The sequence below is a fragment of the Acomys minous genome, assembly GCF_964271855.1.
Source record: "Acomys minous genome assembly, chromosome: 12".
Classification (NCBI taxonomy): domain Eukaryota; kingdom Metazoa; phylum Chordata; class Mammalia; order Rodentia; family Muridae; genus Acomys; species Acomys minous.
The window spans coordinates 11,583,050-11,603,330 of record NC_140493.1 but is presented as its reverse complement, the minus strand read 5'-3'; the positions used below and the strand labels follow the sequence as shown (position 1 = coordinate 11,603,330).

Here is a 20,281-nt window from a genome sequence, read left to right as displayed (position 1 = left end):
ATTTGTGGTGGCTTCCTCCCACCCTCAGATCCGCCCTGCACACTTCCCCCTTCATGAGCACCAAGAAGAACTCATTGCTCCCTTCTCTCCTCATCTGCTGAAGAGTCTGGACTCTAGCAGAACAAGCCGGGGTATCCAAAGCAGGCTGTGAAAGGATTTTATTAAGAAGCTCACCACAGGGGTTTCAGAGTCAGTGTGGAAGGGCATACCCTGTGTATTGGCTTGCAAACTATGATGGGCATGGAGGAAACCAGATGGAGAGGAAGATTCCAGAAGCGACATGCAGATCACAGTATCTATAACACCAGACGACTAACCCTCCAACAATGGAAAGAGCAGAAAGAGGAAACAGAAGGAGGGAAAAGCATCTGAACTCAACCATTCTGTCAACTGACACGGAAGATGGCTGCCTTGTTTGGAAGGGAGAAGCATCTGAACTCAACCATTCTGTCAACTGACAGGGAAGATGGCTGTCTTGTTTGGAAGGGAGAAGCATCTGAACTCAACCATTCTGTCAACTGACAGGGAAGATGGCTGTCTTGTTTGGAAGGGAGAAGCATCTGAACTCAACCATTCTGTCAACTGACACGGAAGATGGCTGACTTGTTTGACTTGTTTCTTACAGCTGTTTGGAAAGGGCACCCTGAAAAAAACTGGTGCATTCTTAGGTCCAACAATTCACTATACTTTTCTTTCAGTACTTATATATTTCAAGAGATGCAGGCTGTGGAAGCAAGAGGGAGGGAGTGGAGCTCAGACCCACCTCTAATTTCTCAACATAGCATAGGGCATATTCTGTAATTGTTAGGATTTTTTAAAAATGAGAATCGCAGACAAAGCCAAAAATATGTGTGGCATATGCAGAAGTGGACAACCCGTAAACCAGCAATCGTTGCTACCAGCTTAACACTAGGAGTTCTCAGTTATGAATAATGAACATGAAGACGGTATTACAAAAGACCTTCGGTTAGCACAGTTCAGTTTTGACAGGTGTTGTGACACATGCCTATAACCCAGCTCAATGGAGGCTGAGGCAGGACTATCACAAGCTTGAGGAGAGTCTGGGCTACATGGCAAGACCCTACCTCAAAATCAAAGTAATAGCAATAATAATGGTAAAGATAATAATGGTAACATCATAAGTTTCTTTGAAAGTCTCTGAGGTTCATCACACTAACTGATTATACTTAGTTCTCTTCAATGAAGAGTTTGAAAGGTATTTTATCTAAGAGACGTGCAGCGGAATCCATTTTCGAGAAAGCATTTTGAGAACAGTCTCGACAGCAACCAATTGTAGTTTTAGCCTCTAAGCATAATTTTCTCCTCATCCTGGCGAACACACAGCTCATTTTTAAACACTTCAAGGAACCTAGGCACTGATAAGCAACTGAAGTGAAGCGTGCACCCCTGGTGAGCCTCCCATTGAGGTACAGATTGAGATGGCTGCTTCTGTAGATCAAGAGCTGAGAGACCTTGGAAAGTGTAATTGGAGAGTGAGAAAACGGACGGCATTCGAATTAATGGATTCAAAATACAAACTGTATTTAGAATGTTAAAGAACAAGTGAATTTCTTTTCTTTCTTTTTTTCCCGTCACTCTTCCCTTCTTTTCTCTTTTGCCCTTTCATTTTTTATTTTTTGAGAAACAGTGATAATAACTGACACTGAAAAAGAGCCGGAATTCTTCAGATAGCAGCAGATTGTGGCGCTGAGGCCTGGTGGCAATGGCAACAGTTCAGTGCTCTTTATGGTGCTCTCTAGCCTATACCTACTAGACCCTCTTTAAAGGACACAGCAATGTAAATTATCATGAGTATGTATGTATGCATGCATGTATATATGATAGATGATAGATAAATGATAGATAGAACAGATATATAATTCATAAAGCAGACTATTAGCTGCACCTAATGGATTCAAGCTAACCTGCAAACAGATTGGCCTGAAGCAGAGCTCCTTTGAAATGCCTGCCCTCTGGGGATCGCTTCTTCTTTGGTTTAAACGCAGACAATTTAACAGCTGTGTGCCCCTCACAAATGAACTGGCGTGTGGATGGGGGTTGACACTAAGCTCCTTCAGCATGGATTTTCTTCTGGCAAGATTTAGATTTACATACAACATAGCAAGAAGACAGAAACATGCAGCCCTTACGAGTCACCCATGCTCACACTGAAACACTCTGGACTTCAGTGCAAAGGAAGAGAAGTGGTTAGAAAGCCCACGGCCATCAGAAAGGTTTCCTTCCACAAGTGTGTGCAGGTGGAAAAATCTCTGCTGCTCTTCATCCCACATTACAGGGAGTCAATGTCATTTCACTGTAAAATTAAGAACTATTCCATTCTGCATAAGGATTTAAAAGCTCTTAGGGGTTTGGAAAATCAGTGCAGTATTTATTTAAGCAGCACTGAGTGAAACGGCTTCTGTAATCAGTCATCCTGACTGGGAAAGCCAGCTGCTAGAGCTCCATGCACTTCCCAGGGTCCTTCAGTGGCAGGAGACCAGTGGTCTTCTGTTTCAGTGTGTGCTTTACCATGACGGGTACATATAGCAGCCAAGGGGCTCTGATAACTCAGAAAAATTTGCAAGCACTTTTAGAGTTTTTGAACTGTCATCACTACTAATGTGTACAAAGCCATGGGTCATCTTCCTAAGAAACTGCCAACATTTGCTTCAATTTTATGTATTGTGTGCAACCTATGACCTGTTGGGGTCAGACTGCTTTCCCCTCAGGGCAGCAGATGACAACTGCAAGGAGCCTCGTCAGTGCAAGGTCATCATTCAGGGTTGCATTTTTAAAGAAGCCACCGAAGAATTTCTGTCAAGCTACGATATTGCTCCTCCCTGCAAATACTTCTCTGCAAAATACGATTTGCAAAAACGGTCATGCAACAAACATCAATTCACTGAAAGAGAAAATGATTTGCAGGAAGACTTATGACCTAACTGCAAAATTACTAGAGAGGGAGGGCAGAAGCAGAGAGTGAGAGAGAGATGCAGCTGTCTGCTCCTGACATGAATGATATCAGGACCCCAAAAGAGAAATCAAGATGAACTCATGGTGAGATGCTCAGTAAAAGTCCCTTCATGACATACTCTTCCTTTCTAGGCTAAAGATTAAACTCCCGCCAAAACCAAAGCACACAGCCAGCATAGGACCACTTTCAGTGAGTCTACAAACTGGTGAATCAAAATCTTGCTGGCCTGAATGCTTAGGCGTAAACTGGACAGAGTATCTCCCGATTGCCTGCTACAGCAACTAGGTGAGCCTGCACAGTCTATCAACCTGGAATAGTGGCCCCGAAGGGTTCCATCCCATGTACACTGATATTAAGGTTTTGGCTCAGTGATATAGGGCTTACATAGCCTATGTGATGCTTTGAGTTCCATCTCCAGCAATGTAAACAAATAAACAAATAAATAGAATGAATAAACAAATGTGGAGATAAAATTATTAAATATATAAAATAAACATATTAAGCTAATATATTTACTTATATTAATGATTTAGTGTTCAAAATATAAGGCTGACTTTCTGCAATTAGAATTTCTCTTATTTTTCTATTTAGTAAGTTGATTTTGGAAGTATTTAGGATCTAGGTGAGCTATATAATCGAAGTTGTAAAAGAAAGGTCATATATTTAAATACGGGGGTATTATTTTATATACTGAAGACTGACCTATGTCACAAGTGATTCCGCTGGGCTATGAAGGTGAATTCTCTCCTGCCTGAAGGTCTCCAGTAGCTGTCTCCCTTGCCTCCTTCCTGTCCAGCACTAAAGCTGCCATGACAACCACCTTACTCCACTCCAGTGGCCTTTCACGGCTTCCTACAATAGTGTGCCCATCACTACGTGTATGTTCCTATAGAGAAGGAAACCTTTCCTAATACACATCCCTTGTTCCACCTCTGATCCCACCTTGATACCCAGTATCTCAGTCTGTGTGGGCCAGTGAGTGGAGGGATGGTCTCCCCTCTGAGAACCTCCGTAAGCCCCAGTGGCTCCTGCATAAGAGTGCAGGGCCAACTGTGGCCACAGAATGGCACTGGCAGCCTCTGCATTCCTTTCACCACCTCCCAGGAATACACCTCTTATCCTCTGGTGAAGGACATGGGCATGCAATTTAAGAAATCATGGGACGCATAGGAAATGGTGGCAGGGAGCATTCAACACTCAATATTCTCCCTTGAGACTGTCAAGATGATTCAGCAGGTGAAGGCACATGCCGCCAAGCTTGGCAGCCTGAGTTTGATGCCTGGGAACATGTTAGAAAAGGAGAACTGATTCTTATTTCTCGTCACCCCCACCCACACAAACACACAGACACACACACAACCACACACACTGAATGAATGAATGAATGAATGTAGTTTTTGAAAGGCTGCCTTCCAAGGATTCTTATCTCCTGTTGACTGATTACATTTTCCTTGTTATGGGAGAATGGTATTGGCTTATAAACTGAAGTCCCAGACACACTTTGATTTTCTTTCTTTTTTTTTAACACTTATTTTTTAATCAAATAAAATGTAGTAGTGAATAAAAAAAGGATTGTGACTTTACATTTCTAACTCTAAAGACACAAGTAAAACTTCATGTAAGCTTCTCTCCCCCAGTTTTATTTTAGCTGCAGAGGATGACTATAAATGGGACAGTGGTACAAGAAAATGAAAGAGAAATATATTTGTCTTCTACAAGTGATATCTTAAAGCACTACTTTGTATATCACACATGTGCTTATTAGAATATTAATCTTTCTGATCTGGAAAATATAGCAGTCATGACTGAAAATAAAGTTGTCTTTGATACCTCCCCTTTCTTCTGCTAATTTTTATTCTGCCAGAATGTGCTTTACAGGCTAGTAAGGAAAATATGGTATCAGCGATCTTATTCAGCTGGAAATCATATACACTCTGAAAAGGACAAGAATTCCACTCACGCGTAGTGATGAAGTCACACCCTATTTCCAACACCCCATAAACGCAGTGGCCCACACAGGGAAGTTCAACTCTTCAAGTCATGTCTGGGATGCACAGACAGAGATGAAGACCTCACAAACAAAGCCGTGTAACAGGTATAGTTTCTACTTAGAAAAATGAATTCCAAACATCTCACAGAAAGTTATACTGCAAAGTAGAATTAAACCTTCTGTTAATTTCTAAAGCCATACTGATGAATTAAAATAAAATTTGAACTTACCATAGATGCGTCTTGCCTACCTTTTGTTAATTTTGAAGCTAAGTGAAATAGTCTGCTGAGAACTACTTGAAACAATTGACTCAGTCTCCCTGAAACTCCTGTCTCAGTTATGTGTTTAACTCATGGCTTGGTACACATCTATGCATTAAAATAAACTAGGAAAGCAAAGATATGAGAGATGTGCAACTAAAATGATGGGATAATTCCTGGCAATTGACTTGATTTAGATTCTAAAAGCAGTTATCCCACTGCTACCAAGTTGGAATTGATGCAAGGTAATCTGGGAGAGAGCGAGCCAAAGTCAGATCCTCCTAGGATCCTCCTAGAGCATCAGCTACACTTTAGAACTACCATGAATCTGGCTCATTTAGTGATGCAGCTGCCCAGAGCACTCTCTTTCTCAAACGCACACCTTTGGAGGCTCGCCCCAGCCATCTGACCTAACAGCCGTGCAGGGCTTCTATTACTGTTTTAGTAGAGTGTTTATTTCCCATGAACAATTACATAGTTTGTATTTATCATTTGACTCAACAGGAGACATCGACAATGATCTCATCTGTTCTGTCGGCTGCTACCCCTGCACCTACCCTGTCACTCATTTAAGCCTTCTGAGTGAAAGCCAGCTCCATAGCATCTTTAGAATCAACAGAAAGCATTCTGCATTGACTTCAGAAACTTTAAGAAATTCTGGTCTTAGAATTCTCGGGATCCAACCTTCTGTTAAATACTTCAAAAGAGCATGAAGCTCACTGTCTTTCCCAAAGAACGTTTAGTACAAGCTTAGGATGGGTCCAGGAGTAGCCTTCCTTCCATCTTCCTGTTTCTCCCTCCAAATGGCTTTCCAAACTACGCTGCTGGTTCCTCTAATCTTGAGGTTTCTGGTTTCTACAGGATGTGGCAGCACTGTTGAACATATGTGGAAAACCTGCTCTACTTCTTTTGCCTTTTCTGTTGTCATCTTGCCAAATATAATGGAGAACTGACCTACAACAGTGAGCTCTGTGAAGGAAGTTGACTTGTTCTATCATATGGAGGAGGGAGGGGACTCAACTGCAACCCACTCCCATTCCACAGTGGCTTAGAAGCGCAAGCTGCCGCCGCCACCACAGTGCAGCAAATTCTGTATTCACAATATTTACGTGGGTTCTTTTAAAAAAGATTTTATTAATTCTTTTGTGAACTTCACATCATGTACCCCAATCCCACTCATCTCCCTGGCTTTTTGTTTCCATGTTTGTCCTTGCAACCTCGCCCTCCAAAGGAAAAAAAATTCTCACTGTGGAAGTTGTGGCATGTGACAGTGTGTTCTGCAGTGCGCCCCTTTGTCCACATTTCTTTACTTGCAAATGTTTATTGCAATGAGTAACCGTTCTGACTTGGAGGCCTCTGGCTCCTCTACACCATCAATACTGGATCCTCACACGGACTCCTCTTGAATATCCATCATGGAGATCCTGCAGCTTTGGATCCGTAGGATTGGCCCCTTCATGCACTCCAGCAACTCACAAATGGGGTAGATGTTGGGGTGGGTCAACTGAAAGCCGTGGATTTGGACCTGGGTGGTAGGTGAGCTAGTCAGCCAACCAGCTCTTCCACATGCACACACTCACAAGGGTGAGCGCTTCAGCACTGCCCCAGCTGGCTCACCCAGTGCTGTAGCCGTCAAGTGGCAGAGCAAACTCTCAGGCTCTCATGTGCTTGGGGCCTTGGGGCCAGCTCTGTTGTGTTGCCTATATGAGTTGCAGAGCCTGCTCTCCTGAGTGTTGCAGCCTGTGATGGGTAGACCTGCTCTCCCACTCTCATCACCCCAGGGTCTGTTCTCCCACCTACCATCGGTGGCAAGGAGCTGGAGGGACATCTCTTCCTTACCCATGCCACCACAGGGCATGTAACTGGTGGGGCCAGCTCTACCACACTCACTCTCGCAACCTTTCATGCAGGGCCAGCTCCCATTGTGCTTTCTGGGCAAGGCATAGGACCCACTCTCCCCAGTACTGCAGCTAATGAGTGTCCAGCTCCCCTACTCTCATGTCCTAGGAGCTAGTTCCCCAACAGTGCCCAAAGGGTGGGTCCAGTTCTGCACAGGTCTCAGATATCAAATGCCCCTAGGAAGCATCCCAGACCATGGATATCTGCCTGGCCTTTGGTAGTAACAGGACCACCACCACCGTCTTCCCCATGGCCCTGCTCTGCACTGCTGCTTCAGGGCCATGGACCCAGACACGGACTCAGACATGGCGGCATGACACAGAACCTCACCAACTGCCCTAGCTAGCATCACCAACTACTCACATCAGGCTGTTCTCACTACCCTCAAGTCTGCAGTTCCATCTCTCTTCGCTGAACACACATCCATCTGCCTCTCCTCCTCCCACTTTCTACGCTTACTTTCTCATCTTAGTATCACCTGGGGCCTCTGGGTGTCCGGGGTCATCTCATGGCATGCCATGGCATTGTGGCACTGGGCAGGGGTTGTCTTAGGTGTGGTCTTCCCTCCTGGGTTGGGTAAGGCCAATATCCATGTATTTTAACCAGTGAAAATGCCTTCTTTTCTGGTCCCATCACATATCCACAAAATGAGTGAATGTGATGAACAGTACCTATAGATACTTTTCTCAAAGAAGTTAGACTTTTGATTTGGGGAAACCTATACATACTTTTCTAAAGAAGTTACACTTTGATTTGGAGAAGTGTTTTTTTTCTTGAAGGGTTGACTATTGGAGACTCAAGCCAGCATTTCTGTGTGCTACACGCATGATTGTCCCTTGCACTAGAACAATGGCTCTCGGTCTCCCTAATACTGTGACCCTTTAATAGAGTTCCTCCTGCTGTGGTGACCCTCAACCATAAAATTATTTTTGTTAGCTGTAATTTTGCTCCTGTTACGAATCATCGTAATGCAACTGTCTGATATACAGGCTATCTGACATACAACCCCAATGAAAAGGATCTTTCACCTCCCAAAGGGATTGTGGCTCACAGGTTGAGAACTACTGAGCTATAAGCCTAACCTAAAGCAGCAGTTCTCAGTCTGCGGGTCTCTGCCACCAGAAAACTCATATTTTCGACAGTCTTAGGAACTGAGACATCCCTCAGTGGCAAAATTCCAGTTATGAAGTAGCAATGGAAATAAATGTATGGTTGGGATTTTTAAGACCATTGGAAATATCTGTTTTCCAATGATCATAAGCCACACCTTGAGAAACACTGGCTTGAAGATTAGGTTTAAACTCATGACACAGATTATATATTAATAGAAAGATAATGTGAAATCAAACCTAAATATAATTAAGCTACCATGTAAACTAAACTTACATATCCAACAAAACATTTCTTTTTATAAAAATTAATCTCATCATTTTCCTAATCTTCGAGAACATCTGATTTGTTTCGGGGATTGCCAAGGTTTGTCCTCTAGCAGGCTGTACCCTAAAACACACATGAAGTCATAGCTCATGCTTCACCTCCCCAGCTTCCATGGACAGATGAAGGGGACCATGTTCTAACACACTGCTGAACCATCTCTGTGCCAAGGCACTTTTACTCCACTCAAGTGAGCTGTTATTTCTTCTGTGCATCTCGTCTTTTCCTCTTGAATATGAAGAGACAGAGGGCCAAGTATCTGTTAACTCTCTGAATTAGTCTCCACTTCCCAAGTACAGTGACTTCGTCTTGTGCCTAGACGTTTCAGCACTACGGCGTCTGCAGACAGGTTTGTCATGCTCAAGTTCCTTTTCATTTTTTAACTAATACAGAAAACCATACATTGTCGATACTCAGGGGTTACCTGTGATGCTTCACTGCAAATTCCCTGAGTAGTCCTAAGATGGGGACAAACCTTGTCTCTTCACATTGACTAGCTTTTTCTCTTTTTGGAGGTGAGTCTCCATGTTGCCTTAACCTTTCTAGTGGTTCAGAACTGCAGACATCACCACCAGATCCAGCCTGCCTAGTTCTCAACCACAGAAGCAAAGCTGCTGTACTGATAATCCACCTCTCTGCACCTATCCCATAATGCTCCTCGACCTGAACTTTTAAAAACAAACATGGCATGAACTTTTAAATTAAACAAGATGACAGTGTGACACAAACTATAAAACCAGAGATCGGCTAATTGCATTACTTCCAAAGTTTGGAAGATTCAATCATGAAATAAGCCTCAGTATATTATATTAGAGCTTTTTAAAAAAATCTGTCCAAGTATTTATCTAAAGCAAGAATGAGAAATAGAAAATATTTTATCTGTTCCTTCCAAAATGATGTTCTTGTTGGCCACTAAAAAAAAAAAATCAGTGGTAAAAATGGAAGCCCATATAGATGACTGTAATCAGAGATGAGATGCAAGCCTCTACAGAATCTATTTGGTTAGAAATCCCCAGAAATCATGAAACATAATTAGTGTGCACTGTCATCAACTGCACTGCTCAAGGAGACATACTTATAAGCAGTCAAAATGAAGCTCTGTGCAAGATGGGCAATGGGGGTACACGCCCACATTCCCACCACACAGGAGGTATGGGCAAGAAGATCCAGAGTTCTCAAGGTCAGCAGAACGAGTAAGTTCAAGGACATCCCAGGCTACGTAGTGAGTTCTAGGCCATCATGGGCCGTGAACTGCATGAAACCCTGTCTGAACAAAACAAAACAGGACTAAATTTTTTTTTTCAAGAAAAGGTCTCACTGTGTAGCCTTGGCTGTCCTGGACTCGCTTTGTAAACCAGACTGGCCTCGAACTCACAGTGATCCACCTGTCTCTACCTCCCGAGAGTGCTGGGATTAAAGGCATGCGCCACCACGCCTGGCTTCAGGACTGAATTTTTTTTTTTTTAAAAAGATTTATAGTAAAAAAAAAAGTTCAGCAGCATTCTTGCCTCTACATGAGTTTGTATTAGTTAATAAATGCAAAAATTCTACACAGCATTTAATTCAACAGCCCTAATATTCTGAGTCTTCCACTCCAATCACACATAATTAGAACATAGGTTTCAAGAGTATTGATTATTACAAAAGCAACTCATATTGAATTTGAGGTACTACAGGGGGAATTCAGACTAGAGGAAAAAAAAGTTATTTGTAATTTAAGTAGATTTAATTTTTTTTCTTTTCGTGACAGGGTTTCTCTGTGCAGCCTTGGCTGTTCTGGACTCACAGAGATCCACCTGCCTCTGCCTTCTGGAGTGCTGGTACTAAAGGTGGGATACCAACATGTACCATGCCCAGCTTAAGTAGATATTTTTAAATAGTCCTTTTAAAAAATGAACACAATGTTGAACCCAGTTAAAGGACATAATTTTGTAGAGGAGAAGTCTCCTTGTTTTCCATCAAGGTGTTTCTTTTAGAGACACCAACATTGCCAGAAACACAATAGATGCTTGACATCAATGTAACCCACTGTATAAGCAACGTGTTCAGAAACATCTCGTAGTAGTTGGGACTCTGGTCTGCAAGAAGATTGTGGCAGTAGCATGACTGTGCCACACACTTATCTTCCCACAATGCCTCACTCCTGCCAGTGCACATCGGATGCTGTGTGAAGGACATAATCTTCTGTTCTATTGAAATTGGCAACAAAAGGTTTTGAAGAGAGTCAAGACTGTGTTTGACAAAACCCAACACCTTCACGGGGGTGTCTGTCATTTTCTCAGGAATGAAAAATAACTTGTGTCCCCTCCATGAACCGCCAACTAATGCAGAATGAAATCAAATTTGAGACACTTCAAATACAAATCTGAAAACAGTGACTCGAGCATGTTAATTGTTATCACTGGAAAATGCGCATCAATCGTCTATTACATTACTTTTCAAGCTCAACATATTTCTTCTTCTTTTGTTATATGTGTAAAGCCAAGCTAACCTTGCAGTGGGAGGTGCACATACCTGCGCTGACTTCCTTTTCCTCCTCCTCGATGCTGTTCCTGATGCTGTCGTACTCTTCATCAATAGTTTGGTTGCCACGCATCTGAGACAAAATCCTGCGGGCCTTCTGAGTCTGCCCTTTCTGAATAAGCCAGCGAGGGCTTTCGGGCAGAAAAAGAAAACCAAGAAACTGTATGACGGCTGGGATGGCAGCAAGTCCCAACATGTACCTGCAATAAGAAATATATTGCTATTGTGAAACTGTTCCAGCACTGGGTGCGTATTCACTGTGGAGTTTAGCAGTGCTGAGTACACATTCGCCATGGACTCTAGCTGCTGCACAGAGTGCACACCATCCAGCGCAGAAGCTAAACTCATGGAGTGTGCACTTCACAGAACGTATCAGCACAAAGTGTACATTCGTTAGTAAGAGTTTAAAAACATTGAGTGTGCACACTGCCTAGAGTCTGACAGCAATGAGAACACACAACAGAGTCTCACAGCACTGAGTCCACACTGGCACAGAATTTAACAGCAGAATCTACACTCATTCATAAGAGGATAAAAGCACCAAGTATGCACACTGCCCAGAGACTGTCAGCATTGAGGCCACACTCACCAGAGAATCTCAAATAACTGAGTTCCCACTAACTCACCAGAACATGTAAACATGAGTGTGCACTCCCCAGAGTCTAACAGCGATGAGTATACACACTCCCCAGAGTCTAACAGTGATGAGTACACACTGACACTCCTCAGAGTCTAACAGTGGTGAGTACACACTGACACTCCTCAGAGTCTAACAGCAGTGAGTACACACTTACACTCCCCAGAGTCTAACAGCAATGAATCCACATTCACAGCAGAGCCTAACAGTACTAGTGAATTTACATTCACCACAAAGTCCAAAAACACTTAGTATGTTCTCTGACATAATTGAGCACACACTCACCACAGTCTAAAAACACTAAATATATGCTCCCAAGATTCTACCAGCACTGTGTACACACCATCGAATCTAACAGCATGCACAGTCATTCTGCATAGTGTCTAAAAACACTGTGTGTACTCCCAAAGCTCTGGGTGCACACTTACCAGAGATTATAACAGCACTGAGTGCACACTCATTCACCACACTATAAAAAGAGTGTACACCCTACAGAGCCTACAGGACTGAGTACACACTCGCTAGAGTTTATCAGCAGCGAGCACACACACACCACAGAGTGTATGAGCACTGAGTACACACTACAATGTTTACCAGCAATGACTGCACACTTCCTTCCCACAGGCTAAAACCACTTAGCCCTCCCTGAAGTCGAGCAACACTCCTCACCAAGCCTAAGAGCACTGAGTGGAACCTTACCACAGGATTTGGTGTTTGTATATATAGTAGGTAACTGATCAAATTTTATTCACTAGAAGCAAAACGTTGTATTTTATGCTGTGCTGAAATTAAAAATGAGAAAAAACAATACTTCTTTCTCTCATATAAATGATAATTGTACGGCAGACAAATGCCAGGATGATATTCCTACATTTTAAATATATCGTGCAAAGCTCTCTCCATAACTAATGTGTCTAATGCTGATACACACAACAGAAGTATGGTTTGCAACTCCTTTTGTCTCATAGCGAAATAACTTCCATGAGTATGTTCCAAGGCAGGTGAAAATGGAGCCGCTGTGGTCTCTGTAAGTGTCTCCTGAAAGCTCACATGCTAAAGGCTTATTTGCCAGCCCATGTTGCTAAAGGAAGAGGGTAAAACTTCTAAGAAGTGGGGGCTAGTGAGAGAAAGTTTGGTGACTGGGGCAGGTGATATTGGGACTCCAGATCTTTCCTTTTCCTTTGGCCTCCTAGCACTCATGAGGTGATCAATTACCTCCACATTGAACTGCTGTATTGATGTCCTGCCTTGACACAAAAACCTTGAGCCGAAATAACCCTTTAGTCCTGACGAGTCAAATATCTCCAATATGCTGTTGTGGCAGAAGCACAGAGCTAATAGGGGACTAAAAGATTAATCTGACATGAGCAATACTTCTTATGAGACTAAGTGCCTGTGATGGCTTCTTTTGTGTTTTGTTAACAGTCTTTTTTTCTTTTACCCTGTTGTCTGAAATATGGTCTTGCTATATGGAGCCCATATTGGCCTACAACTTGTGGTCTCCCTCCCTGTCTCAAGTTATTTTTTATTAATAGCCATTTCTGTTCTTTGAATAATTACTTTTTTAAAAAGTATTTTCCCTATTTCATCTTTGCCACGAAGCATCAGTAATGGCTCATAGTAGAGAAGACAGAGGCAGAAACAAGTAACTTTAAGTGGCTACCCTAATTTTATGTGCTTTGCAAAGCTAGTCTACCTTTTAAGTTATGCTAACCTGCAGTAAAGCAATGTAAAGGCTCCCACAGATAAGTCTCATGACGGAAGTCAACTACTTTTGAAACAACTGGGTCTTGATTCTAAAAAAAATAAAAAAAAATAAAAAGAGCAACACTATAATTGAGATTGGGACATTAAAAATATGACTTGCTATAAACTACACAATAAACATATAAGAAGAATGAGGAAAAGCAAGACCCAGAGAGAACATAGTATTCACGAGTGAGTGATGGAGAGGCTGATCTAGACTCCGCAGCCTATGTTGTGTGGTCATGCCATCACTTAATCCCTCTGTGCAGCTCACAGAGGACAGGCTTTTCCTTGTTTTTAATCACAAGTTAAGTATGCTTCTGAGCCCGAATGTCTGTCCTTGAGTCTTAGTTTTCACTCTTGCTCACTAGCAGAGCACCCAGTAAAGCACCTCGCACATGGATGGTACTAGTGAACATTTTACACAAGGAATGAACAACAGCCAGGCACAGAATCCTTCTGTATTACCACACAGGGAGTAACTGGGCTCAGACTCATGTAGCAATCTCTCAGGCAGCAAGTCCTCCAGATCATTTGCTGTGAGGGCTTACTTGACCAGGAACCTTCCCGAACAAACCACTGTCACTCTAGATATGAGCAGATCCTCTCTCTCTGCAAGCAAGGGTCTTCAGGAGAGAACTAGGGAGATCAAGTCACATCAATATCATTTTTAGATACTTTACCTTAAGATGTGAATGTCAACCAGCATTTAGGGGAACTGTTGGGCTAGAGGTGTAGTTCAGAGCACTCACATAGCAAGACCTTGGGTTCAATTCCTTAGCAGAAACCACCACCACCACCACCACCACCAACAACAACAACAAAAGAAATGGTTATCATATATTATCCATTGTTTTTCTAAAAAACATATTTTATTAAATATATTGGATTAGAAAATAAATAATATTCTCCCTGTGGATGAAAGCTTTCCTGTTTCATTTTCTGTCTTTTGATTGGCTAAAGCGCCATGAAAATAAATAGATAAGCTTCATCATTTTCAGACACAAAAATGGACAGATAATTTTCTGTACGTTGCTCCTTGCTACTAAAACCCTAAGGATAGCATTTTTATAAATTAAGAAAAGAAGGGAAGAAAACAAAGAGAAGAAAGAGAGAAATGCTAACATAACATGAACTCATGCACATGGGGGCTCCAGAAGCCAGAATGCTTTAGGGCCAGAGCCCTTTGCACCAGTACATCCTGAGAGCCTAGGTCTAAAACTTCTAACCCAGCACAGCAGTAGAGAGAGAGAGCGCTGAAGCCTCTGCCAGTCTTTCTCTTTGCAAAGACTAGTCCAGAAAACTAAAATTACTGTACGCACTGATACTGGACCCTTGATTCCTAAAAGTAAAAGAAGGGGGTTGTTGAGTCTACTTAATTATCACCACTGATAATATATACTCTAAGAGAAGAAAATCCATAGCTTTATAGAAACCCACTGCACGGCGTGGGTGAGTACCTGTGCTATATAAACATCCAGAACAGAATAAATCCTACTTCGTAGTATGGTTTTGTTAACTGTCCCCCTAAACGTGCATCTACACCTTGGTCAGCATCTGGTTGTGCTCCTGGTGATGATGAAACCTTCAAGAGGCGAAGAAGTTCTGGAGGCTTGGCTGGAGGACCTTACGTGTTAGGTCCAGGAGGTGTGCCCTCGCAAGGGCTGCTTCCTGTCTGCGTCCTTCTCAGCTGCGATGAGGCCCTCACCTGTCTCTGTCATGTGCCACTACACGGTTCCCACCATCACTTTATGTGCCACTCCATGCCAAATATCAAAAGGTTCAGCCCATGGTGACCTGAGGCTGCCAAAACCATGTCTTCTTTGAAGTTAACTCTCTCAAGCATCTTGTTAACATAGCTGAAGACCGGTGGACAAAGTTCAGGCCCAGGTACACTAACCACAAAACACCCTGGTCAGGTTACTTAGCAACACAGAACAGTGTTACTTCCCTAGCACATCCTAGGCCACCGTAGGTGACAAGCATCTCCTAGTTCACGTAACAGAGAGGATGCTCAGTAAAAGTATTTCACCTCCTTGGGATGCCTAACCTTGTGAGCAGTCCACACATAGATCTGTCATATCTGAACAGCTCCCAAGTCTCCAGCAGGTAGAACTATCCAATATCTTTCTCTGGGAGAAAATGATCCTTTTAAGAGATACGGATACCGGTGAAATAGGAAGAATTGCTGTTGTACTGATGAAAAATTCAGCCTAAGATAAAGCAGCAGCATGCCACAGATGAAGCTAAACTGTGTCAGAGGACGTCAGCCTCCCAAAGCCACAGAAACCAGGAACCAGATGAATGACAAGAAGCCCGGAGAAAAACCAAGGTAGGCGCCCCGAGCGACCAAGGGACCTCATTATTATAAGCTAAAGCCATGGCTCTGCGGCCTGGATTCACATGTGAATCTCCCAGGGGGCGGTTTCAATACACCAGTGTCTAAGCCCCGCCTTCCCCAGGGGTTGTGATTAATTGGTCTGGGCTCTGAGCCCAAAGAATTCTATTTCATTAAAAGCTCTCCGGGTGGTGCTAATGTGCACTTGAGGCCAAGAACCACAGATCTAAACATTAAAAAAAAAATCCCAGCGGTACAAATGAACAACAAACACCCAAGATCTCCAGGAAAAGCCATTTATCTTTTGGAGGTAAAAAGGTACAAAAGACCTATAAGGGAATTAACAGATTGATTCTGCAGGGACCGGCGGTGGGGGGGAGGGGGTGGGAGTGGGGACATTGGTGAGTTTTGAGACTCTTCAAAATGTCCTTAGCGTCTTGGTAAGATGTCTTTTCATACACCAACCTTGACATTGAGAGGGTCACAGCCATGACCTGTCTACCAGAAAATGAAGGACGGAGCAGACCCTCCTGGGGGGGACAATATTTTCATATAGTCAGCCAAAGGGAACAACTTCTTCTCACTCAGGGTAAGCTTGCTTCTCAGTTCCTCTGAGAATCTTAAATCCTTCAACTGCTGGGCCCCTGGATGCCCCACAGTGGCTCAGCTGGTTAGATATGCTACAGCCACTTTGATATGATAGGCCCTTCACAGAGCATTGCTTCAAAGGCATCACACTACTGCTCCCTGGGCAACTTCAGAACCTTCTAACAGGAGAGCACTTAAGGCACAGAGTAACGGAACAGTAGCCACCTGCTTTCACAAGCAAGGATGTAGGTGAATTAGCATGTTACACGACCCAAATGCATGGTCCCAAATACACAAAAAAATCTAATTGAATGTGCATGCTCAGCTGGTTCACATGTCGCTTTACAATATCAGGAAGAGCTAACAAAGGATGCCACACACGGGCCGAGCACTGTTTAAAAGACACCAAGATACAAGACACCTACCACCTTCACAACAATCCAGGACGTGGATAGCATTATCAACCTCATTTCACAGGTTAAGAAATGAAACACGTAGAAGACTCAAGGTTAGGAAGGAATAAAAGATACTAATGAAATGCAGCCAGTCTGGTTCCTACACCTATTTACTACGAGCCAACCTATAATAAATATTCATCAATTAATTAGTAATTAATTATGCTAAAGTCATGAAAAATTGCATTAATTCACCTCAACTTCACGGTTAAGGGATGCTGAGTTTCTTCTGTGAAAGCATGGTTCACTCGCTCACGTCTATGCACCTAGAACCATACAGCAAAAATAAAAAGAGGAGAGTGACTACAACTCTGAGTTGGACTCAGCACACCGAGGCAGTCTCACCCATGCACCCATCCATCGGGCTGGGTAAGTTGCCAGCCAGCAGAAGCAGAAGAGCTGGTGACCAACACTAGCACAGCATTCTCTCAGCACCTGCCTTGATTAAACCAGAATCCTCTGAAGAGCTTATGACCATCGCACAGGAACCCTATGACCATCAGCTCAAAGAACCTTTGAGGTGGGCTCTCACCCTGTAGCCTAAGCAGGTCTCAAATCTTGCTTCGGCCTTCAGAATTATTCCTCTTTAAATTATACAGGAAAGAATATAAATAACAAAGAACATGTTGTGTTAATCATTGGGACCAAAGAATGCTACAAGGAGTTGTTGCTCGAACAGGCGCCTTCATGTCCTCAAGGTCAGTGGGGTAATGGACCAAGTGGCTGTGGCATTTGAGTGCTTTTATGTCTCCAAGTGAGCTGTGATCCTTCTCCTTACCAGAAGGAAGTTGTCCAAGCACTGTGAAAATATCTGCATACAAATCCATTAAATGTATGCTACAATGATGTTGCTTTAGCCACGATGTTTTCCATTATATCTTGACTTATAGTTAAAACTGCCTAGAACTATGAAATTCTACTGCAGTCATTCTTTTCACATCATTGGAAGGGAGGGGAGACAAGACATGAGATGGAGAGGAGAAATAGATTGTGAATGCAGAATGTAGCTCTGTGCTTGATTCCCTTCCAGAAGCCTCTGAGAGGCCACTGTTATGAAGAAGCTGAGAAGATCGAGTCTAAATTGCAGTGGAGTTCTGGGCAATTAGAGATACTAGAAACAAGAGCTGTTCACAGGGGAAAGCTGCAGGCTGAGGACAGACAGCCCAGGCCCCAGAGGAGAGGATACTGGAGACAACAGGAGCCCAGGAGATCCATCACTAGCCCCAGATACCAACAAGATGCTACACCGCTACGAACTCATGCTGCAGAGTTTGCCATTCTTAGGTCTAATCCCTCCCAACTCCTCCCTTTTGGAATGGAATGCTTTACTCTGTATCATTGTGTGGGGATGAATATGTAACTTTTTTTCATTTTTTAAAAATTAATATATTTTTAAATTTTTTACAGACAATATAAATGTATATATTTATACACATATATATGTATATATAATAAGCTACATAGAGCAAGAAGAACCATGGAACAGTCTGTTTAGGATAAGTCAGTTAGATGAGTTGTTAATTTGTAACTTTTTTTAAAAAATGGGGCACAAAGCCGGATTTTCTAGAATCTCAAACCATAATACTTTGAAACAATACTGGGACTCTAAGACTTACACGGACTTCTAGAGTTGGACTGAATGTACTGCACATTTTATGACAGACATGGTCCTGACAGACATGGACAGAATGCTATGTCTTGAATCCGGAATCTCTCACAAGTCCATGTGTTTGAACTCTTAGTCCCCAGCTGGTGGTGCTGATTGACCAATCAGGAGAGGGGACACATCCTAGGCACCTTGTGAGACTGAGCTGGTGGAAGCAGATGACTTGCCTAGCCCCAGACTCTAGTCTAAGTCTCTCTGTGTTTCTCACAGGCAATTGCAGCAAGGTCCTGCTGCTCCAGCGGTAGACCCAGTTGTCAGGGTTCCCTAACATGGAACTGTGTGCTCAAACACTCTCTAAAATGCCCCGACATTAAATCTTTACTGTTTCTCTTCTTTTTTAAAAAAAATCTGTAAAACACAGACATTTAATAGATTTTTTAAAATTTAAGTAATTTATTCAGATTACATCTCAACTGTTATCCCTTGTATCTTCCCATTCCCCCTCCCTCCTTCTTTCACCTTATTCCCTCCCCTAGGTCTGTGACAGAAGGGGACCTCCTCCCCCACCATATGATCACAGCCTATCAGGTCTCATCCTGGTAGCCTGCTTACCCTTCCTCTGAGTGCCACCATGCTTTCCCACCAAGGAGAAAAAGACCGTCAAGGCTGGCAGATCTGGACCCAGGGGCGTCAGCTCAAACTACTGTACCAACCAAGGACAATGCATGCAGTAAACCTAGAACCCCTAGTCAGATCTAGCCAATAGACAGCTCGTTCTGCACAGTTGTATGGGGAGTAGGGGCTGACTCTGACATGAACTCTGGTGCCCTTTATTTATTGTTTATTTTCATAGCCACAGACAGTGTTGATATTTTTTGCAATTCTAAGATGATCCATCATGACAGTCTTTGAAAATGTGCCTTTTGCATAATCAACACTTAAGGAAGATTATTTAATAGTATCCGGTACGGTTTATATAAAACTTAAAAACAAGTCATGTAACAAACCTAGATTAGTACTTATAGTTGTTTCACTCCCACTTTGTGTTTATGCGCATTTGCTGCTAATTAACAAGCCAAGTCCACGTTAGACTGCTCTGAAGGGCTCAACTCAGTTACAAGACTGATAGGCACAAAGATGTGACCCATGCTCTATTCTCAAAAGCTCCGTTTTGTGGACTTCATGGTGCTGATCATAACAACTTCACAAACCACCCTGGAGCTTCCAAATTGGCAGGCCTCCACAGATAAAAGTAAACACACTTTCCCTTTCATTGAAAATTGAAAATAAAGAGAACCCGCTATCAGAACCAGTAGGTCCTTTGAAACCCACTGAATGAAGATTTACATTAGATTAGATCGCCATGCCAATATTTCCTATGTTCTGAGTCAATATTCCGCTGTTTATCCAACAAAAGTCTTTTGAATGTATATGAAGGACCAAGAACTGGGAGCTGTCACCAAGCATAACAAATTAATCAGAGATGGTGCAACCGTGCATAAATCTGAAAATAAACATTCCAGCTACGGTTGCCAATGGAAAACAGGGTAACTGCAGGCCCCTCAAGCCACACCCAGGAATCCTGTTCCCCTAGCTAGTCCTGCATTCAGAGGCAGAGGCTCCGCATCCCTGTGGTGATGGGCTTTCTACTCACATGCTCACACACTAAATGTACAAACGATCTGTGAACTAAGAGCGCTCTGTCATAAAGCACTGGGAAAATATCTGCACAGCAACACTGTCAAACAGCTACACTGATTTTTGTTCACCTGGGACACTGTTAACACTACAGCAAGTTACTTGATGGTGTGTTTTTACATTTCAATCAGTG

At 42.9% G+C, this 20,281-nt stretch overlaps 1 protein-coding gene across 1 annotated transcript in view; it reads right to left on the bottom strand.

The window, feature by feature from the left end:
* Positions 1-20,281, bottom strand: part of SLC2A13 (solute carrier family 2 member 13) — a 289,570-nt gene that overhangs the window by 203,136 nt on the left and 66,153 nt on the right. Inside the window, exon 3 of the mRNA XM_084748255.1 lies at positions 11,072-11,280. Coding sequence (XP_084604381.1) covers positions 11,072-11,280 — 209 coding nt within the window. The remainder of the gene's footprint in view (positions 1-11,071; positions 11,281-20,281) is intronic.